The sequence below is a fragment of the Lithobates pipiens genome, unplaced genomic scaffold (genome assembly GCF_037356315.1).
Source record: "Lithobates pipiens isolate NorthernLeopardFrog02 unplaced genomic scaffold, aLitPip1_a1.2 Scaffold_22, whole genome shotgun sequence".
Taxonomy (NCBI): Eukaryota; Metazoa; Chordata; class Amphibia; order Anura; family Ranidae; genus Lithobates; species Lithobates pipiens.
In genome coordinates, this window is record NW_027507784.1 from 30,027,365 (window position 1) to 30,054,927 (window position 27,563).

The following is a 27,563-nucleotide window of genomic DNA, read 5'->3' on the forward strand; positions in this document are numbered from 1 at the left end:
AATTTGGGAAAAAATTTACAAAAAGCATCTTTGTCATGTCTTGTATGCTCTGTTTTGGTGCATTCAAGGTATATAACCTAATACATTTAGTAGCTTTTTTGGAATTTTTATTTATTCATTATTTGTGTACTACATATTATTTTTTTAATGCTTTAATTTGAGTTTTTATTTAATATTTTTGCACAAACAAAAAAGAGTAAAATATTGAGGCTAATGAGTTATGAAGAAAGCGTCTTACCCTCATGTGAAAAAAATCATTTCTTTGTTTTGTCTTGCATGCTGTGTTTTGGTGCATTTAGGGCATATAACGTATTAAATTTAGTATTTTTTTTTTGCATTTTTATATATTCATTATTCATTAATACATTTTCGATTTTACTTTTTATTTTATTTTTTAGACACTTTTTTTTATATATTTTTTGCAGGAAAAAAGTAAAATATTGAGGCTAATCACTGGTGAAGGAAGCTTCTTACCCACATGTGCCATTTAAAGCCTATGTGTTTTGGTGCATTTAGGTTATATAACATATTCAATTTATTTTTATTTTTTATTTTTTTAAGTCTATTCATCCCTTAAAAAGCATCAAAATTCCATAATTTCACTTTCCCTGTGGACTCCATTTAATGTCTCTAAAATTGGGAAATTTTGCCCAAATCAGATTTTTTATGTCATTTTAGGGAAATGAAAACAGTAAATTTTACCCATTCCTATATATAATTATGAATAATGTGGAGAAAGGAAATCTCTGTTGACTCCGCCATAAAAGTTGTTCAGGCACTTCCTGTTATAAGGTGACAGCTGTCTCAAGGTTGCTCTCTTACATCACTTGCGCCCCCTGGTGGAGACTACCATCAGCCTTGCAGACACACCTTGCACAGGCATTATTATTATTATTCAGGATTTATATAGCGCCAACAGTTTGCGCAGCGCTTTACAATATGAGTATGGTCCTCTGTTGTCACTATTAGGAAATCGGTGCAGAGTAATGATGTGCGGCCGATGCTTGAGGGAGTACAGGAAGTGGATGGAAGAGGCTGGAGGAGATCAGCAGCACTAAAATGGGAAATAAAGGGGGAAAACAGTATTTTATGGGATATATGACAATGGTCTGTCATACAATGTGCAGAGAGAAAACTAGATATCATCTAGTTAGCTTTAAATGGCATTAAAGTAGCACTCCAGCTGAAACCTTTCCCTTGTTCTGGGTGGAGTATTGAAGGGTAACAGACTACGCTGAGTGTTTACAGATGATTTGTCTCCTCCGGGGTAATTCCTCTCATTTACTTGTAACTGTTATCAACAGGAAAATCTTCTTCTTCACATTTTTCTTTCTTTCTTTCTTTCCTTCTTTGCTTCCTTCTTCCCTTCCTTCCTTATTTCCTTCCTCCCTCCTATCCTTCTTTCTTTCCTCCTTTCCTGCTTTGTTTCCTTATTTACTTCATTCTCCCTTTCCTTCCTTCCTTCCTTCTTTCTTTCTCTCCTTCCTTCTTTCATTCCTCCTTTCATTCCTCCTTTCATTCCTCCTTTCTTTCTTTCTTTCTTTCATTTACTTGGTAACTGTTATCACCAGGAAAATCTTCTTCTTCACGTTTTTCGTTTTCTTTTTCTTTCTTTCTTTCTTTCCGTCCTTCCTTATTCCTCCTTTCCTTCATTCCTTCTTTCTTTTCTTCCTTCTTTCTTTTCTTCCATCCTTCTTTCCTCCTTTCCTGCTTTCCTTCCTTATTTCCTTCTATCTCTCTTTTCTTCCTTCTTTCTTTTCTTCCATCCTTCTTTCTTCGCTTCCTTCCTTCTTTCCTCCTTTCCTGCTTTCCTTCCTTATTTCCTTCTATCTCTCTTTCTTCTTTCCTCGCTTCCTTCCTTCTTTCCTCCTTTCCTTCCTTATTTCCTTCTATCTCTCTTTCCTTCCTTCCTTCTTTCTTCCTTTCCTTCCTTATTTCCTTCTTCCCTGCCTTCCTTCCTTCTTTCTTTCTTTCCTCCTTTCCTTACTTATTTCCTTTCTTATCTCTTTCCTGCCTTCCTTCCTTCTCTCCTTCCTTCTTTATTTCCTTCTTCCCTTCCTCCTTTCTTTCCTTCCTGCTTTCCTTCTTCCTCCTACAATGTACCTGTGGACTGTGCTATAGAACACCCCCAACCTCTGCAGAGTGGACGAATCATAATAAATTATTATAATGGCCTCAATCTGCTTTTCCTTATCTCACAGCACCACCCAGTGGTCATTTTACTAAATTACAGTCTGAGTTTATATTGCAAGCTGTCTAATAATATTGTGTATAGTGCTCTATCATCTTTATCACTTTATTGTTCACACATTATAAAGAAATAAAGACTAGGTCACATAAATAAAAAAGAATAAAAAATTAAAGCAATATATATATGATAGGACACCGGGTCCTGCAGTGGATACCCTAACACACCCAGATGGGTCTTTCCTATTCTTTTCTTGCTCGGACAGTATGCATGTACACAGTGTGGCAAGCAGTGGCGGCCCGTCCATAGGGGGCCCCCGGGTACCGCCCCCCCTCCCCCTAGGTGTAAAAAAAAAAAAAGAAAAAAAAAAAGTTAAAAAAACAAAAACAAAATAAAACAAAAAAAACCGACCCTTTAAGACATAAAAAAAAAAAAATGTCATTTAACAATTTAACATAGTGTACTGTGGTGCCGGTCGCAGTGCACTATGAGAAGCGCCACGTCGATGCAATCACAAGATTGCATCCATGGCGCTTCATTTGCGGGTTAAAAACCCGCCTTGCGGCACACTGTAGAACGCTGACTAGCTTCCGCCCGTAAAATCACTGTGATTCTACGGGCGGGAGCATTGTCATTCTTAGACAGGCAGGTCACTTCTGGCTTTCGGCTGCTTCATGAAACCTGGAAGTGACGTCGGCAGCTCTATTCCTCAGCCCGAGCGGAGCTGCAAGAATGGTGGGTACCATATATGACTCTCTGTGGAAAAATTTTCTATTACAAGGAATGTTTACATTCCTTGTAATAGAAATAAAAGTGACACCATTTATTTTTTAAAACTGTGAAAAAAATGTTTTTTAAAGCACCTAGTCCCGACGATCTCGCGTGCATAAGCGAACGCATATGTGAGTACTGCGCCCGGCCGCCCGCATATGAAAACGGCGGTCAAACCACACATGTGAGGTATCACCACGATTGTTAGACTGAGCTCAATAATTCTAGCCCTAGCCCTCCTCTATAACTTAAAAGATGCAACCTGTAGAATTTTTTAAACGTTGCCTATGGAGATTTTTGAGGGTAAAAGTTTGACGCCATTCCATGAGCGGGCGCAATTTAGAAGCGTGACATGTTGGGTATCAATTTACTCGGCGCAACATTATCTTTCGGAATATATCTAAAAATTGGGGTAACTTTACTGTTATCTTATTTTTTTAATTAAAAAAATGATTTTTTTTCCAAATAAAGTGCGCTTGTAAGACCGTTGTGCAAATACAGTATGACAATATGTATTGCAATGACCGCAATTTTATTCTCTAGGGTGTTAGAAAAAAAAACAATATATAATGTTTGGGGGTTTCTAAGTAATTTTATAGCAAAAAAAACAGTTTTAAAGATGTAACCACCTAAATTATAAAACGAGGCTGGTCCTTAAGTTGTTCAGAAGGCATTTGCTGTATATAACGTTTAAGACTGATAATATCACTGCTCGGTCAGATACATAAACCCAGGGCAGGGACATATTTAAGGCCGGGCAAAAGGGGCAGCTGCCCTGGGCCCTGGCATTGTTGTGTGTCCCCAAGCAGCTGACTCATACTTGCAAACTATCCCAGTTTAAATTCCCTTGTCCCTTGAGTCTTTAGTCCTGTGCTGTGTCCCAATATCTCAGTGTGAAGTTCTGTTACTAAAGCTGCCCAGCCCTATAATTGTGTACAGATAACTCACTATGACACTATAGGTGGAAGGAAGTGGAATACAGGGGACGGATTAGGTGGATTACATTAGGGGCGTGGCTTATGAGAAATGGGAGGGGCCAAAATGATGGGCGTGGTCATGATGGGCGGGATCTGGCGCCCCCCCATCCAAAAACTTCACCAGCCGCCAGTGGTGGCAAGCTTGGGTGTGGGGCATAGGAGGTGCAGGCATGATGTGGCCAGGGTCCTTAGGGGTGCACATACACAAGTGTATCCGGGGATCCTTAGTATCAGCACAATCTCTAGAGATAACAGAAGGAATGGATTGTTTGAATGTGATGTGCAGCACACATACAGTCACACCTCCCAACTTTTTGAGATGGGAATGAGGGACACCTGTCAGCAAAAGTATGCAGGCATAGGACACACCTTTTGACAAGCCCCCTTAAAGGAGAACTGTACAAGAAAAAAAAAAAAAGATTGGTTAAACCCACAAGTGCTTTTTTTTTTTACACTACTATTCCTTTATATTGGCTTTTGGAATTTACAAATGCAGCAATTTAGAAATCAGATGAAAGGTTTAGGGCTGGGAAACACTTTTTGATAGATAAAAGGGGCATTTTATATACAACTATAATAGATCAGACCAAAATGAGGGACAAATAAGAAGGAATGAGGGACAGAGGGACATGGCTCCAAATCAGGGACAGTTGGGAGTTATGCATACAGTATGTACTTACCTCCAAATTCATTATTACCTTGTAGAAGAAATTGTGAATTTTTGGGAGGAGTCTACAACAGATCTAATTCAGACAGGTATTTTTTTTAGAAATTTGGATTGCACTAAGTTTAAATATAATTTAAAAATTATTGCCAAATGAACCATTTGGAATAGTTGTAATATAATCGGGGTCTTTTGACAGTGGGAACGTGGGAGAACGCATTTCCGGCACCTCCAGCATTGACCGTATGCAATGGGGTGGTGGGGTGTGCTGGAGGGTCTACTGATGCTGGCTGCTGGGGGAATTTATTGTCACTGGGGGAATCTGTTCTTGAGGGAGGGGTTTATTTTTGCTAAGGGGGGGGGTCTTATGTTACTGGGAGGGATCTACTGTTGCTGGCTGCAAGAGAAAACTCATCCAAGCTCTACTGCTTTATAATGTAGTTGGTGTGCAGAGTGATCGGCGCTCTGTCTAATTGAGTTCACACTGAATCCATAACGAGTACAAGCCGGAAAGCTTCTGCAAGAAAATGCCCCCATAGCAACAATAGATCCACCCCAGGAACAATAGACCCCGTCATCAACAATAGATCTCCCAGCAGCCAGCAACAGTACAAGCCGGCAACTCAACGGCTTCTCCATAGAAAACTTTATTATAGCACTAACATCCTCCAAAATTCTGAGACATTTCATCCTAAGCCCTTGTACACACGGTCGGAGAATCCGTCGGAATGTGTCCTATCGGACCGTGTTGTCGGATATTCCGCCTGTGTGTGGTATGCATCGGACTGTTTCCGTCGGAATATCCGTCGGACCAAATTTTCAAACTTGCTGGAAATATTTTCCGACAAACTGGTCCGATAGGACATACTCCGATCATGTGTAGAGAATTCCGATCAGACAAAGTGCCACGCATGCTCAGATCAAATTCCTACACCAAAGCTATTGGCTACTAGCCTGAACGTAGTCCCATCGTAATGAAATAACGTCATCACATTCTGAAAGATTGGATTTTTCGAGAACTTTGTCCGACCGTGTGTATGCAGCAGTTTCGGACAAGATCCGACGGATTTGGTTGCCGAAATGTCCGACCGTGTGTACAAGGGCTTAGCCTTCATCTATGCAATGCTTTGATGAAGGCTTAGGCCGAAACGCGTCAGCGTTTTGGATGATGTTACTGCTATAATGCTGTTTTCTATGGAGAAGCTGTTGAGTTGCCGGCTTGTACTGTTGCTGGCTGCTGGGAGATCTATTGTTGATGACGGGGTCTATTGTTCCTGGGGTGGACCTATTGTTGCTATGGGAAAATTTTCTTGCAGGAGGTCTGTTGTTGCTGGGGAGAGCTATTGTCACTGGTGGGGTCTATGGGGGGGGGGAGTTGCTGGCTGCAGGGGGGACCCAATTTATTGCTTTTCTTCTTATCATTAACATATTCCTTACAAATTATTTAGCATCACAAGACAATGCTTGGTCCTGTTTCCTCTAATTGGGATGATACTGGGAGGTGACTAGGGGGTGGAACCAGGGGGCAGTGCTTGGAGGTGGGTGGCGGGCAGAGACAAGGAATGACTGGGAACGGGGGAGTACCTGCATCTATATAATCTGAATATAATCATTATCTTCGTGTACCTTGGAAACATGGCAGCTGGCAGGGAAGATTCCCCTATCCTTGCTGTTTAGAGTGGATGGGGGGGGGGGTTCAGTGATTTGTAGCCCAGCCAGTGGTGCTTGTGTCTTGGCGGCCATGTTTCTTGGGTAGGGATAGCCGCCCACACATACTGCTGCAGCTGTCATCTCTTTTCCTCCTTGGCTGCTGGTAAACAGAACGGCATCACCGGGAGCGGAAGGCGAAAGAACAATGTCGCTGGTGGGAATCACTGGTAAGCCAGCACCATCAAACGGGGAGAAGAGAAGGGAGTGATTGGATGCAGGTCTGAGGATTGTGCGTACAATAAGTGATGCTGCGCTGTTGTTAAACAGAAGTGTAACCAATTTGTCAAAAAATATAAAAGCAATATTAAAAGTAGGCACAAGGTGGCAGTGTAAACCAAACGTGCAAATAATCTCTTGCTTACAATCAATGAAATAACAAATGATTTACACAACAAACCAGATGACATAATATATATATATTTATGAAACGTGGGTGATTGGTCAATCAGTGCTCATCAAGGACTGAGGATTATTCCCCTTTTAATCCTTTGGAATTGCACAAATTCTGTTTATGAGCGCTCCAACACAGTCTTGGGCCCCAACGCTGGCCGTCATCTGGGACATGACTGGCCTGTAGGAAGGTGGCAATAAGAAGGGACTGTGAATTATAGTTCCCTTTGTGTGTGACTCCTAAATTCAGGGCACCCCCTTAAGTCAGGGCCTAGGGCCGGTAAAAGGAGCCAATCAGTTTTGCTGCAGAGCTCATGTTCTATTAATGAGCATGCTGATAGGTGGAGAGAACAGCGTGACAGTGGGACAAGCTCATCAGTCTGCTGCTTTTCCTTTCACTGTCCATTCACAGGCTGGGGAAGGACAAATAGGGGAAGGGTTATTTAAATGAGTTGTAAAGGCAGAAGTTTTTTTTTATCTTAATGAATTTTATGCATTAGGATAGAAAGCCTTCTGTGTGCAGCAGCCCCCCCTCAGCCCCACTAATACTTACCTGAGCCTCCTCCCAATCCACCTATGTTGCACAAGAGCCTTGGCTGTCCAAGACTCTTCCTCGTCATTGGCTGAGACAGCAGTCAATCAAAGTCAGTGAGCCAATGAGGAGAGGGGGTGGGGCCAGGCCATCACTCCATGTCTTCATGAATACTTGCCATGGGCCCACTCGGCAGGAGGGGGGGGCAGGAGCGCCGCCAGGGGACCCAAGAGAAGGAGGATTGGGGATGCTCTATGCAAAACCATTACACAGAGCAGGAAAGTATAACATGTCTGCTATTTTTAAACAAAAAACAAAAACAAGACTTTAGTACCACTTTCAGAAGAGAAGAATCGGGTCACCTGCCCTGCCGGACAGGACTGTGCTGTGTGACAGAGCTGTGGAAATCTCAGGACTGGGTGGACAGAAATCCAAATTCTTTGGCAGGTAAAACAGCTCCCTTATATGTACTTCACGCATGTATTTAGCTGTATACCCGGAATTCACCTTTAAGTTGTATGACCTTCTACATGTTAATGCACATTGAGTACAAGGTGGGGAAGGAAGGATTAAATGAAAAAAGTAAAAATAAAAGTTGGTGTATTATTTGTGATGCTCTATATATAAAGCAAGCAGTGAGGAAAGGAGCTCATAGTCACCAGGAGGAGAAGAGCGCTGCACACCAACAGTATAGTGCGACTGAACCTCGGCACTGCTATAATAAGGTAAGGTGATCCAATGGTGCCATCCACTAACTGAGATCACAGGGGGCTCTGCTAATATATTTTTTATATTTGTATTCTTATTTTTATTATTTAGGGGACAAAACTTTTACTGCAAAAAAACTCTGGGAATGAGGCAATGGATGGAGAGCGGAGGAAGGGGCAAGTAAATAAGTCATTTACCGGCCCCTTCCTTTTCTAAATGAACACAGTGAATACACTCACTCACTGGGGGTTATTTACGAAAAGGCAAATCCACTTTGCATTGCGAGTGCACTTGGAAGTGCAGTCGCTCTAAATCTAAGGGAAAGATCTGAAATGAGGGGAAGCTCTGCTGATTTGATCATCCAATCATGTGCAAGCTAAAATACTGTTTTTTACTTTCCTTGCATGTCCCCCTCGGATCTACAGCGACTTTACTTTCAAGTGCACTTGCAGTGCAAAGTGGATTTTCCTTTTAGTAAATAACCCCCACTGTGTCCATTCATAACTGAAGCATAGTAAACTGAGCTTTACATTTATATGCTTCGGTCTGCGATTGAACAGGAAGCCGCTCAGCACAGAACACTTCCCATTCATTCCCTGTCCACTGCTGCTGAGGCTGCAGAGAAAGGCATGTGTGTCTGAGCTTTGGGGTGCACACCCTGATGTACCCCAATATACCCTAATGTAATAGGCTGCACACACCTATGCATGTTTTCAAATCAATTTACAATAGCTTTTGAATTCGAAACAATTTCGATTTTAAAAAGTTTTCGAATTCAAATTTTGTTTTTCAATTTCCAAAAAGAATAAATAGAATAGAAAATAAAGGAATAGAATAGAACACAAAATATATATATTTTTCTATTCTATTCCTTTATATTCTATTTTAGGGCCAGTTCACACCATTGAAACGCAGTCCAGATGCTTTCCAGGTGCTTTTCTACTTGCGCATTTTTGATGCGTTCCAATGCGTTTTTGATGCATTTTTGATGCAGTGCAGTGCTTTTCTCCCCTTCTTTTTTCTTAACCTTAAGGGTCAGTTCACACCAGATGCAGTTCCGTGCAGTTCCGTTTTTTCTGCACCAATACAGTCAGTTCCATACCAGAAACTGAATGCATGGTTGGAACTAGAGCCCCTGGAATACATGGAAAACACTGTGCATGCATTTTTAGTGCAGAAAAAAAGCGACCAGAACTGCGTCTAGTGTGAACTGGCCCTAAATAAGGACAAGTGTGTTGCACTGCGTTTTTGGTGCATTTAGGGCCAGTTCACACCACACAGTCCAGTGCATTTTTTTTTCTGCATTAAAAACGCATGGAAAGTAGGTTATATGGTTTTCAATGGCATAGTTCACACCAGTGCGGTCAGTTCCAGTGCGTTCCAGTTCCAGAAAAAAAAAGTAGAACATGCTGCATTTTTTCTGCACCGGACTGTACTGGAATGCTGTAAAACGCATCAAAAACACACCGGAAAGCACCTAAATGCACCAAAAAAGCAGTGTAACACACTTGTCCTTATTTAGGGCCAGTTCACACTAGACGCAGTTCCGTGCGTTTTTTTCTGCACTAAAAATGCATGCATGGTGTTTTCGATGTATTCCAGGGGCTCTAGTTCACACCACGCATTCAGTTTCTGGTCAGTTTCTGGTGCGGAAACTGACTGGAACTGACTGTATTGGTGCAGAAAATAACGGAACTGCACGGAACTGCATCTGGTGTGAACTGGCCCTTAAGGGCCAGTTCACACCACATGCAGTCCAGTGCGTTTTTTTTTCTGCATCAAAAACGCATGGAAAGTAGGTTATATGGCTTTCAATGGCATAGTTCACACCAGTGCGGTCAGTTCCAGTGCGTTCCAGTTTCAGAAAAAAAAAGTAGAACATGCTGCATTTTTTCTGCACTGGACTGTACTGTAACGTTGTAAAATGCATCAAAAATGCACCGGAAGGCACCACTTCTCCTTATTTAAGGTTAAGAAAAAAGAGGGGGGGAAGCACTGGACTGCTTCAAAAACGCACTAAAAACGCACTGGAAAAATGCACTAAAAAACGCTCTGGTCTTTTGCCAGCCAAATGGTCCGGGCGGATGTGGTTTAAATATGTACATTTAACTGTTTAACTGACGTTAAGCTTTGAGGTCAGAAATAAAGGGGGTCAGCTCTGGGACAGAAGTGGTTAATGAAATTGTTCGGTATTCCCGTGCAGGGAACCGATTCATAGTAATACAAAGTTCTGTGAATCTTGCGGATACAAAGCACGCCTCTTGATTATGTTTATCTCGTCTTACCATTTGTCCCAAGACATCATAATAAACACGGTTTTATCAGAAAAAATGAAATTAAATGAAACGCTCTTATCTGCGGTCTGCGGTGTTTTGTTCTGAATGATGGCATGACAAACCACAGGAAATACTAGAATGGAATTTCTCACTAATGGGGATATTTATAGCATGGAACGGCCGTCCTCTCTCACCGTACACCTCAATGATATTCCAAATGCCATTCATAAAATGCAGGCTGCCTGATGAAGCCTTCCATGTCTTGCAGAGATCTCTCTGAAGAGTGCGGCAGACTGTTTTATCTTTTATAGTCATCTGGAGTTCAGCTTTTGTCCCTTTCCGCCAAGCCCTGGCATCCCTTTAAATGGATTGGGATCTGCCCCCCTTGACTTCCCAATCATGTGACCACTGTGAATGGTTCAGAAACACGCACACAGAGCTATAACCCCGCCCAAGACTGGCCACTCCTTCGCTCGACGCATTTCACCACTCCTGGCTTCTTCTATCCTTGTGAGCAAGCTAGGACTGGGGAAACGAGCTGGAGAAGGTTGGTGTTGGGTTGGAGACATCATTGTAGGCAGTTAATTCACCGATTATTAAAAATACTGCAAGAAGAGATCATTGTAATGTGACTGATTTTTTTCCTATTTTCAAAAGAAGAGTGGAGATGAAGTGTGATGGCCGGAACCCGTGTTGTCTATGTGCAGGAGAGGCCAGTGTTGAGTGCAGCTATAGATCTGAGTGTGGCTGATAATTTTTCCCATTTTCACTGTAATTGGCTGTCACAGTATCTATACCTCCCAACTGTCCCTCATTTGGGATCAAACCCCTCTGTCCAGTCCCGGGACAAGGTCCTCTACCATAGAGCCCAGGGCAAACATGCCAAACTGGGCCCCATCCCCCAAGATGCACAAGCGCTATGTATCAGCAAAAAACCCCCAAGCGCTGAAAACTGAGAACTAATCTGCATGATTATTCTTCATTAAAACGGCAGGTTATTGATCAACATTAACCACGTAAGCCCCGGACCATTTTCCAGCTAAAGGACCAGGCCCCTTTTTGCGATTCGGCACTGCGTCGCTCTGACAATAGCACGGTCATGCGACGTGGCTCCCAAACAAAATTGGCGTCCTTTTTCCCCACAAATAGAATTTTGGGGGTATTTGATCACCTCTGCGGTTTTTACTTTTTGCGCTATAAACAAAAATAGAGCGTCAATTTTGAAAAAAAAATGCAATATTTTTTACTTTTTGCTATAATAAACATCCCCAAAAATATATAAAAAAACATTTTTTTTCTCAGTTTACGTATTCTTCTACATATTTTTGGTAAAAAAAAAAAATTGCAATAAGCGATTATTGATTGGTTTACGCAAAAGTTATAGCGTCTACAAAATAGGGGATAGTTTTATTGCATTTTTATTAATAATTTTTTTTTTTACTAGTAATGGCGGCAATCAGCTATTTTTATAGCGACATTATGGACACAATTTTGACGCATTTTTGGGACCATTGGCATTAATACAGCAATCAGTGCGATTAAAAATGCACCGATTACTGTACAAATGTCACTAGCAGTGAAGGGGTTAACCACTAGGGGGCAGTGTAGGGGTTAAGTGTGTGTGTGGGGTTTTTTTTAACTGTAGGGGGGCGTAGCTTGGCGTCTGATGTCACTGATCGTCTTTCCCTATAACAGGGAACAGACGATCAGCGACAGACTCAGTAGGAAGCACGAGGAGAGGTTTGTTTACACTTACCTCTCCTCGTTCTTCAGCTCTGTGACCCGATCGTGGGACACCGGCGGCGATCAGGTCCGCGGGTCCCATGGCCACGGTCATGGAGGTCAGGACCGGTTCCCAGAAGCACAGCTGGGCACTTAAAGGCAACGTACAGGTATGTGATTGTGCCCAGCCGTGCCATTTTTCCGACGTATATCGGCGTGAGGCGGTACTTAAGCAGATAAGGATGGAATAAATCCTCTTCCCAATGGCACCACAGTGACTTCAATCAGAAAGTGCCCCGCCGCCTTAAGAAAAACCTGCTTACCGGAATGGCAGGCGAAACAAGGCATGTGGCCATAGCCCAGCCAAGGCCTTTAGCTTGCACAGACGATCACTGGCTGAATAACCCAGTATCACAGGATGTGTGGCTGTAGATCTTCCAAACCCTGGCTCCGCCTATGAAGTCCATGGACATCCAACCCAGCAATTGACCCAGAAAAAAAAGACAGACCTTAGCGTAATACAGTTTAATCAATTTAATGTGTAAAAAAGTATTGCACTTACATTTGGTACGTTAAAAAGTTTTCATCTAAAAACAAAGCCGGCTGGCAAACAACAGAACCCGGTCCTCCTAGTACACGGCGTTTTGGCGTCAGCACGTCCCCTTCCACCAGACGTGTTTCGTCATACGTGACGTTGTCAGTGGGGAACGGGCAGCGTAATGACTCACCACCTTATATAGCAAACCAAACCTCGTTCTGAGTTACAAGTGTTTGGCTATAAGCGCGATATTGGATATGGGCAAATCTTCCCTATCGCCAGGGACAAAAAAAAAAAAAAAAAACGGCACATTAAACCTCTTAACAAATGATTGAAATGAATTTCAGGGTTCACGCTGCTATTCTTAATCACCCTACACTGATTTAATTAATTCATATTAGTTAGGATATATTCATTAATTTATTTAAATGTATTTCTAATTATTTAGCCAAATATATTCACATTCATTTTTTGAGTTATTCACTAATTACAATTTGATAATGAATTTCTAGGGGTTCATTTTTGATCATTTGAATCATGGTACAGTTATGTAGCTATTTATTTTAGTTGTGATACACTTACTGATCTCATTATTGTAGATTCATATTATTATTAATCAAAATTAGGTATATTCTATATGGTCACACATTAGTGATGTGTTCCTGCTTAGGAGATGTATGTTAGCTGGGGGGGGGGGGGGGGGGGGGGCTGAAAACTCTGCAGGGACACTCGCTGCTATTCCAACCCTTCACATATTTCCACATAAAGTTCCCTCCTGGCATTAAACTTTGCCAGTTATTGTGCCCAGCTTACCACCCCAAACTGATGTTCCTCCCTCAGCTCACCTCTCTCCCTGCATGTCCTGTGAGCAGAATAGCTGTGCTCCTCCTCTGGGTTCTCTCATCATATGGCACTGAAGATAGAGGAGGGGGGGATTCAGTGGGACACACAGGGCAAGTATGCAGGAGACTGGGGGGGGGGGGAGATGAGGAGACAGAAAATCAGGAGGGGCCGGTGGGGAGAAGCGCATCACGAGAGGTCTGACTAAATACAATCTCTTAGCAGCAGGGACCTGATCTACCCGTCACCTAGCTGTGATTGACAGGTAGATCGAAGAGGAAGCTGTCATGGGGACCCCTACTTGCAACGCCTGAATGGTCAAGTGTGCAGCACTTACTATTGCAAGCTGTGTCGGCGGCTGCTGGTGTAGCACCTGCCACACAGCTCGCATACTTCAAAGTCTTGCAGGACTGAGTTCCTGTTGTGGAAAAAGTACAGGAACTCCGTTCCCATGCTTTCCCGCAGGACTTGAGCCCTGTATTGGGGGTCTGCAATAGGTCAACAAAAATGTGCCAGCTGTGCTAAAAATCCAGTGGATTTCTAAGTTTGTATTCACTTGGTGGATGAAGGCAGGTGTGGCCACAGACCCTGCACAAAGTGATGCCAGGCTGGTAGTAGCCGCTGCCAGGCTGTCATTGCTTTGTACGGGCTCAAAAGCCACAACTGTCTGCATCCACCCCTGGATCCAGCCATAGGAATGTGCTGGATTCTTGCCACTTTTTTTCCATGTGAATGAGACCTTAGCCCTGGTACACACAATCGGACTGTGTTGTCGGATAATCCGACTGTGTGTGTGGGCTCCATCGGACTGTTTCCGTCGGAATATCCGACGGACAAAGTTTTAGAGCTGGGCTATAAAACTTTCCGACAACATGACTTGATCGGACTTTGTCCGATCGTGTGTAGAGAATTCCGATCGGACAAAGTGCCACGCATGCTCAGATCAAATTCCTAGACCAAAGCTATTGGCTTTTAGCCTGAACATAGTCCCATTGTAATGAAATAACCTCACCACGTTACGTACGATCGGATTTTCCGACAACTTTGTCTGACTGTGTGTATGCAACACAAGTTTCGGACATAATCCTTGGGACAAAATCCAACGGATTTTGTTGTCGGAATGTCCGACCGTGTGTACAAGGGCTTACACAGCCACTGTCAGGAACTCATGAGACAATTCTACCATCTCCTGAAAGCCTTCTTTCTTTAATATGTTTTTGCTGGAAAAAGAAGTTAAATGCCTGCAATCATGAATCAAGCATCGGGCTTGTGGCTGTGGCATGTTCCCATTGACTTGAGCCTTAATTCCTCCTTCGCCAGGCCCCAGCGTCCCTTTAACTGGATCAATATGCCTGAGAAGGGCTATGTGGACTTCCATATCCCGTGGCCGCTGTGATTGGGAGTGTGTCCTGCTGGCTGGGCATAAAAATGAATTTAAAAGGGACAAGCCTATGGCAGCCCGATCACTGTGCTGGGAGAACGCAGTGAGCGCGCTCTCGACATTGTAACCACGCCTGTCCATGCAAGCACATGTGCAGTGTTGCCATTATGAATACGAAAATTATTTCATGGCGACCTCAGATCTCTGATTTCCGGACACACAGCAGAGATTCGATAGAAAGGCTACATCTGGTGCAATTTCTTTATTGGCTGGCATGTCAGCTGATAACAGCCAACAAATACAAAATTGGGACCCGTACAAAATATTACAATTAAAGTCAATCCAAGCAAATAAAAGGCTCTGACCGATCATCAGTTACAGGTAAGAAAACAATAAAAGTAAATGGAGAGAAGGGCTTTTTTTGAAAATGTAGATGGCCGAGTCTTCCATTGGATTTTCATAGCACCAGAAATGTAATGTCATCAAATGTTCTGTTCCATCGCACACTCTTCTTTAAACCGTAGGGAACGGACCTCAGATCTGTAAAAGTAAAAGGAAGATGCTTACTATATCAAAAACGACTGATTCTCATTACTCCCAACGTTTCATATTTGTACAAGACCAGTCCTGTTTTGAGCATGATGGCAGCATTAATACTCACCTGTGCAATGACGAGTCACTAATCCCCCCTCCCCCCGCTAATATCAATGATGGGGCATTATTCCCCTCACTAATACCAATGATGGGGCATTATCCCCCTCACCAATAGATGGGGCATTATCCCCCTCACTAATACCAATGATGGGGCATTATTCCCCTCACTAATACCAATGATGGGGCATTATTCCCCTCACTAATACCAATGATGGGGCATTATCCCCCTCACTAATAGATGGGGCATTATTCCCCTCACCAATACAAATGATGGGGCATTATTCCCCTCACTAATACAAATGATGGGGCATTATTCCCCTCACTAATACCAATGATGGGGCATTATCCCCCTCACTAATACCAATGATGGGGCATTATCCCCCTCACTAATACCAATGATGGGGCATTATCCCCCTCACTAATAGATGGGGCATTATTCCCCTCACTAATACAAATGATGGGGCATTATTCCCCTCACTAATACAAATGATGGGGCCCCATTCCCTCCCACTAATATCAATGATGGGGCACTATTTACCCCTGTTGTGCTTTTTAAGGACAGTTTCCCGCACAGTATATTATAAGTCATTTTTAACGAAGATATTTTTAAGATACAAAATCAATCTATATTACAGTCTATGTGATACTTATTCACGGAGACAAGTGATCATACAAAATAGTTACATTTATTGGATGACAAAAGACAAATATTTAACAAAACAGCAAAATCCTGCGAGCCTTAAAGAACCCCCTATCTATCTGCCACTAACAAGCTGCAAACGTTAAACACGTCTCATACGTTCGTGCACATTAAAACCAAAATTGAATATACGCTGCGCTGGAATGGTTATGCACTGAATAATATATAGTTATAGATCCACAAGAATATAATAATGTGCATAAAATAGTAAACATACAACTGGTGTAAAGCGCAAAATATAGCAAAACAAATAATGTGCACAAAATCTGTAAACGCACAACTAAATATAAAGTGCACAAGTGCCAATAAAACTCTATGAGGTTATATGGGCCCCTTAGAGTTACAAGGTGCCATGCACAATAACACACCAGGAAATAAAATATCAATAATAATAATAATATTAGATGAAAAAAGTGCTAAATGCATACATATGTGATAGCAAACATGTATAAATAAAAAACGTATAAAAAGGTGCAAGTGCATAAACCATACAGCTATTACTCCATATTCATACTTTTAGACCTTTCTGCTGCCTTTGACACAGTTGAGGCTTGTACTCGCTGCGAGTCGACGCCACGCCCCATACACGCTCACACGTCTGACGTCATTATGGTGCCGCGTGCTGGCGTGTATTTGGCCATCTGTGTGCAGTTTTGGCAGAGGTTTGGGCGCCTACTTATAGGCGTGCAGTAGGGTTGCCACATCATCCCTTTAATCCAGGACACATATTAATTACACAGGTTCTCGGGCTAATTTAATGCAGGTAAGGCACCAACTGAGTTTAATTACCACCTTAATCAGCCACAGAACTCATGTAATTGATGTGTGTCCTGGATTAACCACTTGACCACTGGGCACTTAAACACCCTTAATAACCAAACCAATTTTCAGCTTTTGATGCTCTCACATTTTGAATGACAATTACTCAGTCATGCAACACTGTACCCATATGAAATTTTTGTCCTTTTTTTCACACAAATAGAGCTTTCTTTTGGTGGTATTTAATCACTGCTCAGTTTTTTATTTTTTTGTGCTATAAAAGAAAAAAGACAGAAAATTCTGTAAAAAAATGAGTTTTTCTTTGTTTATGTTATAAAATTTAGCAGATTAGTAATTTTTTCTTCATAAATTTTGGCCAAAATTCATACTACTACATATCTTTGGTAAAAATAAGTACAAATTGGTGGATATTATTTGGTCTTTGTGAAAGTTATAGAGTCCACAAGCTATGGTGCCAATATCTGAAAATTGATCACACCTGAAGTACTGACGGCCTATTTCAATTCTTGAGACCCTAACATGCCAGAAAAGTACAAATACCCCCCAAATTACCCCTTTTTGGAAAGAAGACATTCCAGGGTATTTAGTAAGAGGCATGATGAGGTTTTTTTTTGTCATTTTATCCCACAATTCTTTGCAAAATCAAGATTTTTTTCCTTTCTTTTTTTCACAAAATTGTCATATTATCAGTTTATTTCTTACACACAGCATATGCATACCACAAATTACACCCCTAAACACATTCTGCTATTACTCCCGAGTACGGCGATACCACATGTGTGAGACTTTTACACAGCCTGGCCACATACAGAGGCCCAACATGCAGGGAGCGCCATCAGGCGTTCTGGAGCACCCAGGACAATTCTGACATTTCTCTCCTACATGTAAAAATCATCATTTATTTGCTAGAAAATTACACTGAACCCCAAAACATTATATACATTTTTTTAGCAAAGACCCTAGAGAATACAATGGTGGTCGTTGCAACTTTTTATCACTCACGTTATTTGCGCAGCAATTTTTCGAACTTTTTTGGGGGAAAAAAACATGTTTTGTGCTTAAAAAAAAAAAACACAGTAAAGTTAGCCCAATTTTTGCATAATGTGAAAGATGAAGTTACGCTGAGTAAATAGATACCTAACATGTCACTCTTAAAAATTGCACACGCCCGTGGAATGGCGCCAAACATCGCTACTTAAAAATCCCCATAGGCGACACTTTAATTTTTTTTTACTGGTTACATGTTTTGAGTTACAGAGGAGGTCTAGGACTAGAATTATTGCTCTCGCTCTAACGTTCGCAGTGATACCTCTCATGTGTGGTTTGAGCACCATTTTCATATGTGGGCGGGACTTACGTATGCGTTCGCTTCTGCATGCGAGCACATGGGGACAGGGGCGCTTTAAAAAAAAAAAAAAATTTATAGTTCATTTTACTTCATTTATTTTAGTTTGACATTTTTTTCCCCAAAAATATTTTTTTTGATCACTTTTATTGCTATTACAAGGAATGTAAACATCCCTTGTAATAGGAATATGGCATGACAGGTCCTCTTTACAGTGAGATATGGGGTCAATCAGAACCCACATCTCACCTCTAGGCTGGGAAGCCTGAAATAAAAAAATAAAAAAAAGATTCTGGCTTTGATCATATTGGCGAGTTGGTAGAAGCAACGAAGGGCGGGGGGACGTCTATGGCTGGGTATTGCAGGATATCACAGAGTATGGCTGAGTATTGCAGAGTATCTCCAAGTATGGCTGAGTATGGCAATTTATGGCAGAGTATTGGCAGGGTATTGCAGAGTATTGGTGGGTATTGCAGAGTATTGGCTGGTATTGCAGAGTATTGGCGGGTATTGCAGAGTATTGGGGGGTATTGCAGAGTATTGGAGGGTATTGCAGAGTATTGACTGGTATTGCGGGGTATTGCAGAGTATTGGCGGGCATTGCAGATTATTGAGGGGTATTGCAGAGTATTGGCTGGTATTGCAGAGTATTGGGGGGTATTGCAGAGTATTGGTGGGTATTGCAGAGTATTGGGGGGTATTGCAGAGTATTGGCAGGGAATTGAGGGGTTAAATTTCGGTGAGCAGCAATGTGGGCACTGCAGATGCAGCCCACAGCGCTGCTGACACCGATCTCTTCTCCCTCCGCTATACCGATCGGTACAGAGAGTGGAGGGAGGAACCGGCGTCATAACATGATGGTCATTTGACGGAGCGATCACGTGGTAAACGGTCGCGATGAGCGGGCGTTTACCGTGATCCGTGATGCGCCGGGTCCCGTGGACCCGGCGGTCACGGATGCTCTCGAGTGCACGCCCCAGGGGGCGCGCGAGAGCGGAATTCTGGGAGGACGTCATATGACGGCCTCCCAGAGTTAAGAAACTGTCCTGTAGCCGTCATTCGGCTATAGGGCGGTTGTTAAGTGGTTAAAGGGATGATGTGGCAACCCTAGCGTGCAGGCGCCTGTGTGTGTTCGCCTCCTCTTGCAGTGCAGGGCATAGTGTGACGTTGGTGGGTCACCACTGGCGGGCAGGCTGGTTTTCTTTCCAGCATCCAGGGGCTTCATAATTATGCCCCTAGTGGCACTCCACTTCACTTTCTTTCACATACTTTTATCAAGCCCAGGTATTCACTGTTTAATGCGTTGCTATTGGTGTTTCTGGTGGTTTTGGTACTTTTTAAATTTAATTTTATTGCCTTATTTGAATTCCTTTTTGCACCCAGGTGTTGGTTATTAGCTCCTTCACCCTTCCATACACTCACTCTTCACCATTCCACCCTCTCTTCCTATAGTTCCTGTACAATACACACTCGCAATATATATATATATATATATATATATATATATATATATATATATATATATATATATATATATATATATATATAATTATTTATTTTAGATCCCATTGGGGCTCTCACTGACTACTACAGCATTGGAAGGGGGACTCCGCATATGCACTTCTGCACTTTCTTGGTCCCTGGCTGGCTCTGCCCTGCTGCCGCTGTGTCACCACCTCAGCACCCGGGTGGATGATTCTTTCATCCCTTGGTGCCTCTCATCATCAACAGTTTTACTATTTATGTTCTTCTACAAATTTATTTTATATCCACAGGTAAGAGTGCCAGGACTGTAGTTGCTGTTCCCTCTCTTCCTGTGTTAATTAATGAACATTAATTATTTACCTATTATCCATTTGAGGCATCCCCAGTTAGCTGCTCCTGATGAGTGGATACAAATCCACGAAACGCGTAGAGCTTTTATATTTGATGTCATGTCACAGCAACCATGTCTGTACCATGGGTTTTATCTGGATGAGTCATCAATTTATTTTTATTTTTTTTACAAAAGGAGTCATCAATTTATTTAATACAAGATGTTTATGTTGTTCTGTGACTATTGGATGTACTGCTGATATTGATTTTATTATATGATACATTGTCTACTATGTTATTCTCTTATGATATGATGTATCAATCATGCTTTATTAATTTGTATCATATTTATTGAATTAATTAAATGCATATCAATCACTGTATTAAGTCCATTATCGTCACCAATGAATATCCTAGATATTATATTGTATGTCCCATCCTACTCGAAGGGTGTGTTATCATATAAAGTCCCAATTTTTTTCCCCTTGCCCCAATTTCCCTTTATATTATACAGTTGACCACCTGCTCCTCCTCAGCAAATTACACTTCCTTGGCCTCCGTGATTCTGCTTTATCTTGGTTCTCCTCCTACCTATCTCAGCGCACTTTCAGTGTCGCTTACAACTCCATCTCCTCCGCTCCCCTTCCTCTTTCTGTTGGGGGTACCCCAAGGTTCTGTCCTTGGGCCCCTCCTATTCTCGCTCTTTACCTCTTCCCTGGGCCAACTGATAACCTCCCATGGCTTCCAATACCACCTCTATGCCAACAACACCCAGATCTATCTCTCCACTCCTCAACTCACTAGCTCATTATGCCTTTTCCTTTGCAGGTGAGTAAAAAGAAAAATAATTCAGCGGGTATACAACCGCTTTAATAGCCTACCCTTAAGCAGGCTATCCCCCCTTCAGTCTATTATGAATACTGCTGCTAGACTAATACACCTCACTAATTGATCCATGACTGCTGCTCCCTCTGCCATTCCCTTCACTGGCTTCCCCTCCCCCACCATGTAAAATTCAAAATGCTAACCATAACATACAAGGCCATTCACAACATCACCCCATCTACATCACCAACCTCATCTGCAGATATCGCCCAAATCGTCCCCTCCGCTCCTCCCAGGACCTCCTGCTCTCTAGCTCCCTTGTTACCTCCTCTCATGCTTGCCTTCAAGACTTCTCTAGAGCCTCTCCCATCCTCTGGAGCTCCCTGCCTCAGTCTGTCCGATCAGCCCCTACCTTGTCCACCTTTAGGAGATCCCTGAAAACTCATTTATTCAAGGAAGCCTATCCCACACCCACCTAACTGTCCCCGAGCCGCCCCCATCAAATCATTCTCTGCAGCTATTATCTCTTGTACCACCACCCCCTCCCTTTATAATGTAAGCTGCACAAGCAGGGCCCTTCTGTTCCTTCTGTATTGAACTGTACTGTAATTACATTGTAAAGCGCCACGTAAACTGTTGGTACTATATAAATCGTGTATAATAATAATAATAATAATACAGTAAAACCTTGGTTTGAGAGTGCTTTGCAAGACAAGCAAAATTTTTAAATACATTTTGATTTGATATACAAGCGATGTCTTGATATACAAGTAACGTCAAGTCGCAACTGAGTATAAAAGAGAAGATAGGCGCCTCTAAGTGTAGCAATATGGTTACATTTCATGAAGGTACAACATTAAGCAAGTCATAGCAAGTCACATGGTTGACGATTAAAACAGGCACATCTAAGTATGTAGGCATCCGGGGTAAATCTGTCCACAAAGACCGTCCTTCACACCGCCATCAACGTCATCCCTTCCACGCTGCCCTCCATCAGAGCTCCAAGCCTCGCTTTCAAATCATTGCAGGGTAGTCTTCCCGGTCACAATTGCAGACTGACAGCGGTGAGAGTCGGTGTTCTGTCAAAAAGTGTCCGGCCATCGAATAGTGTCCTCCCCGTACTGCGCAGACGCAGCGCTTGCGCAGTACAGAGGAGAAGGAGAATCCAAAAGTCTCCGAAAAAGAACGGCACCTGTGCCATGAGTCCAGGTTGAAGCCCCACCATCCAAGTGGACATACTGTTGCTCATAGTAACAAAGCCCCTCGCGGGCTCACTTCGCTCGGCACGCTTCGAGCACAGCCTCACTTCCCTCGGCACGCTTCGAGCACGGCCTCACTTCCCTCTGCTATTTTTTATTCTAACTCTATGTCCACTTGGATGGTGGGGCTTGAACCTGGACTCACAGCGCAGGCCCCGTTCATCTTCGGGGATGTTCGGCTTTTCCTTGTCCTCCGTACTGCGCAAGTGCAGTACAGGGCAGGCTCTATCCGATGGGGGTCACTATTTGATACATCACCGGCGTTGCGGGGGATGGTCTATGTGGACCGCTTTACCCCGGATGCCTGCATACTTAGATGTGTCTCTTTACATCATCAACCATGTGAGTTGCTAAATGTTGCAATTTCATTAAATGTAACCATATTGCTACACTTAGAGGCGCCTCTCTTCTCTTTTATACTCTGGAGCTCCCTACTGGATTTGGCTTCTAATCCCCTTTCCATTTGTGGATGGACATTTTATAGTTACATCACCTGGTTACATCGCTATAATATTATATGGACTATAAACAGAAGGACCTATGAATAAATGGTTGTGGAACGAATCATGTGATTTTCCATTATTTCTTATGGGGAAATTCGCTTTGCTATATAAGTGCTTTGAATTACAAGCATGTTTCCCGGAACGAATTATGCTCGCGATCCAAAGTTTTACTGTAATTTTGTATAGAATCAGACCAAAAAAAAAGGGACAGTCGAGGCTGCAGTAGGGACAGAGAGATTTGATCTCAAAAGAAGGACAGTTCCTCCAAATTGAGGGACAATTGGGAGTTATGCATTAAAAGCTCCTCATTTCTTCTGCTATTCTCCAATTATATGACTTACCTGAGTTTTTCTGCGAGATTGCTTTCTTTAATGGCCTCCAGATTAAGGGTTACCTCCAAGGCTCCTTGCTGTTGGTATCGCCTGATCAGAAGATCTGGAACATCAATGCGTTTTGCTCTCTCCAGTTCTGCAACTGGAATATGTTGGTACGGCTTAAGGATGCACTCATCGTTCAGATACACTTTAAATTCTTCAAAGCTTTGTTCCTTCATTTCTGTAAGAATGGAGTAGATAAGGTCCTTGCAGCTACGTGCCATTGTCAATCGTCAAAAAATGAAAGCGGGAAGGCTTGTAGGCATCCTATTTCCGTGTACACCCTCTGATTAGACCTCAGATAAAGCTTTACAGAAAATAAAAAAAAAACATCTGTTGCTATTGTTTTACTGTAAATTGACTCAAGCCTCAAGGGCTCTGTTTACCAGTTGATTGGGTCCAGTTTCCAGTCTGCCATTAGTTTGGTTTACATTAATGGCTTGATTTGTACATTTCTGAGGGGCTCCCAGTGAAATCCCTACTTTACCCTGGACAGAACTATATTCCACTCTCATTGGCCACTTTATTAGGCACACCTTGCTAGTACCGGGTTGGACCCCCTTTTGCCTTCATTCTTAGTGGCATAGATTACAATAAGGTGTTGGAAACGTTCCTCAGAGATTTTGGTCCATAGTGACATGATAACATCACACGGTTGCAGATTTGTCGGTTTCACATCCATGATGGCGATCTCCCGTTTTCCACCACATCCCAAAGGTGCTCTATTGGAATGAGATCTGGTGAGTGTGGATGACATTGGAGGTTCTCTATTGGAATGAGATCTGGTGAGTGTGGATGACATTGGAGGTGCTCTATTGGAATGAGATCTGCTGAGTGTGGATGACATTGGAGGTTCTCTTTTGGAATGAGATCTGGTGAATGTGGATGACATTGGAGGTTCTCTATTGGAATGAGATCTGGTGAGTGTGGATGACATTGGAGGTTCTCTATTGGAATGAGATCTGCTGAGTGTGGATGACATTGGAGGTGCTCTATTGGAATGAGATCTGGTGAGTGTGGATGACATTGGAGGTTCTCTATTGGAATGAGATTTGGTGAGTGTGTGGATGACATTGGAGGTTCTCTATTGGAATGAGATCTGGTGAGTGTGGATGACATTGGAGGTTCTCTATTGGAATGAGATCTGGTGAGTGTGGAGGCCTTTGGAGTACAGTGACCTCATTGTCCAGTGGTGAGATGATTGGAGCTTTGTGACATGTTGCATTATCCTGCATTATCCTGCTGGAAGGAGCCAGCAGAAGATGGGGACACTGTAGTCATAAAGGGATGGACACGGTCAGCAACAATACTCAGGTAGGCCGTGGGGTTTAAACGATGCTCAATTGGTACTAAGGGGACCTAAATGTGCCAAGAAAATATCCCCAACACCATTAAACCACCAGCCTGAACCGGTGATACAAGGCTGGATGGATCCATGCTTTCATGTTGTATTACACCAAATTCTGACCCCACCATCTGAATGTCGCAGCTGAAATCCAGACTCATCAGACCAGGCAACGTTTTTCCAATCTTCTATTGTCCAATTTTGGTGAGCCTGTGCCAATTGTAGCCTCAGTTTCCTGTTCTTAGCTGACAGGAGGAGCACCCGGTGTGGTCTTCTGCTGCTGTAGCCCATCTGCTTCAAGGTTGGATGTGCTGTGCATTCATAGATGGCATTCCGCATACCTTGGTTGTAACGCGTGGTTATTTGAGTCACTGTTGCCTTTCTATCATCTCCAACCTGTCTGACCCATTCTCCTCTGGCATCAAAAGGAATTTTCCTCCACACAACTGCCGCTCACTAGATGTTTTTTCTTTTTCGGACGGTTTTCTGTAAACTCGAGAGATGGTTGTGTGTGAAAATCCCAGCAGATCAGCAGTTTTTGAAATACTCAGCCCAGCCCGTCTGGCACCAACAAACCATGCCACGTTCAACCTCACTTAAATCCCCTTTCTTCCCCATTGTGATGCTCTGTTTGAACTCAGCAAGTCTTCTTCACCACGTCTAGATGCCTAAATGCATTGAGTTGCTGCCATGTGATTGGCCGATAAGCAATTTGTGTTACCGAGCGATTAAACAGGTGTACCTAATAAAGTGGCCGGTGAGTGTATGTTCTGCTTTCTGCCTTAACTCACCGTTGCCAGTGGAGCAGAAGAGGGAGGTTACACATTACAAACTATAATAGCAATGCGGTCCCTTGCAGAAACACATTGAGCATCTGACTAAATCCACCTTGATTACAGGGTATGAAAACATACTGAATATTCCTAACAAGGACACCGACTTCAATAAACACTTTACAGGAGGCAGAAAAACACAATTCACTGGCGTGGCACCACATCACTGAGCAGGTGAGAAAAGCAAAAAAAGGATTTTAACCACTTGCCGCCCGCCCTATAGCAGAAACACGGTGGCAAAGTGGTTTCAAAATCCTGACCGGACGTCATATGACGTGATCAGGATTTTGAGCCGCTGCGCGCCCCTGGGGGTGCGCATCTTGGCGATCGTTGTTGGGTTGTATCAGTCTGACACCCGGCAACTACGATCTCGGTAAAGAGTCTCTGATGGAGACTCTTTACCACGTGATCAGCCGTGTCCAATCACGGCTGATCACAGTGTAAATAGGAAGAGCCGGTGATCGGCTTTTCCTCACTCGCGTCTGTAAGATGCGAGTAGAGGAGAGCCGATCAGCTGCTCCTCTGACAGGGGGGGTCTGTGCTGATCGATTATCAGCGAAGCCCCCCTGAGGATGCCCACACTGGACCACCAGGGTCGCCACCAGACCACCAAGGATGCCCAGCACCAGGTATGCCACCCTAGACCAACAGGGATGCCAATCAGTGCCCACAATGGATGCCAATCAGTGGCCACAATGGGCATCACTGATTGGCATGCATTATTGTTTGGCACTGATTGGCATCTATCAGTACAGTATAATACAATACCGCTTATCAGTGCCCATCCGTGCCGCCTATCAGTGCCCATCCATGCCGCCTATCAGTGCCCATTTGTGCCACCTATCAGTGCCCATCCATGCCCATCGGTGCCGCTTATCCATGCCCATATGTGCCGCCTATCAATGCCCATCCATGCCGCCTATCCATGCCAATCTTGTGCCAGCTATCAGTGCCAATTTGTGCCACCTATCAGTGCCTATCCGTGCTGCCCATCAGTGCCACCCATCAGTGCCCATCAGTGCTGCCTATCAGTGCCATATATCAGTGTCCATCAATGCCACCTCATTAGTGCCACTTCATCGGTGCCCATCAGTGAAGGAGAAAACTTACTTATTTACAAAGTTTTGAAACTGAAACAAAAAAAAACATATTTTTTTTCAAAATTTTCGGTCTTTTTTTATTTGTTTAGCAAAAAATAAAAACCGTAGAGGTGATCAAATACCACCAAAAGAAAGCTCTATTTGTGGGGAAAAAATGATAAAAATGTAATTTGGTTACGAGGTAGCATGACCGCGCAATTGTCATTCAAGTTGCGACAGTCTGGGCAGGAAGGTGTTTAAGTGCCCTGTATTGAAGTGGTTAAATGACGCAGCTCTTTACAAAGGCAGAGTTTATTGTCACACGTGTTTTATCCTCTCCTTGTTCGGTAATTATGGTGTTATTCGCGTGCAATCTATATCGCGGAAAATCTGCAATGTCTGTAATAGTTTACAAATCTGAAGTGCCGCTATGCTTCAAAACTAAAAGAATGATAAGCTACATAAAAAAAAAATTGCAAACAGTAATGATGTGTCTGATCTCTCAAGGTAGATATTAAATAACGTGAATAATAGATTATATATACGGAGTTTGTACTCAAAGTGCCAGCGCTGCAACAAACTTCTCATCAAGGTGTGAAAAATAATGCAAATAAAAATAAAATTCTTATGTCTTATCAAAATCTAACATTCAAATAATACCCCTACTGGGTATTGTAGTAAATAACACCAGTGCAAATAAGCAAAAATAGATTATTATTATTATTATTTTTTTATTCTTTATTTCTCCATAGCAATACAGTATTATATACAGGCATAACATACATAACTCCAGCCATTCGTAATACAAATAAAGTTCAAACCTCGGCCCGGTTTCTAAATCAAATTTGCATTCCTTTTTTATTTATTTTTTTACATACAAAACATAACCAGTTCCCCTAATCATCCTAATACCCTGTTTCCCCAAAAAATAAGACCTAGCGTGATTGTCGGTGATGGCTGCAATATAAGCCCTACCCCCCAAAATAAGCCCTAGTTAAAGTCATTGTAGGTCTTATTTTCAGGATAGGGCTTATTTTCGGGGGAAACAGGGTAGGGCTTATTTGGAGGGTAGGGCTTATATTGCAGCCATCACCGACAATCACGGCAGGTCTTATTTTCAGGGGAAACAGGGTAAACTATGAGTCCTAAATCCTAAGGGTCCAAAAAAAAAATCTCAAAAACAAACGAAATAATAGTAAAAAAATAAATAAAACCCTCCTTAAACCCCTAGCTGCCCCCTGGTCCGGAGCCCTCTACACTCCTTCACCTATCTATAGCTCCAAACTCTCATGTCCTATTCTCCCGATTCCTCTCCAGTCAACCTCTTCCCTTCCTCCGTTTGTAGATATTCCTC

At 42.8% G+C, this 27,563-nt stretch overlaps 1 protein-coding gene across 1 annotated transcript; it reads right to left on the reverse strand.

The window, feature by feature from the left end:
- Positions 1-14,944: 14,944 nt before the first annotated feature.
- LOC143923516 (pyrin-like) lies at positions 14,945-23,255 on the reverse strand. Its single transcript, XM_077447235.1, has 2 exons — positions 22,920-23,255; positions 14,945-15,237 (listed from the first exon to the last, which is right to left on the reverse strand). Exons 1-2 carry the CDS (start codon positions 23,174-23,176, stop codon positions 15,180-15,182), a joined length of 315 nt encoding a protein of 104 aa, XP_077303361.1. The 5' UTR covers positions 23,177-23,255; the 3' UTR covers positions 14,945-15,179.
- Positions 23,256-27,563: the final 4,308 nt, after the last annotated feature.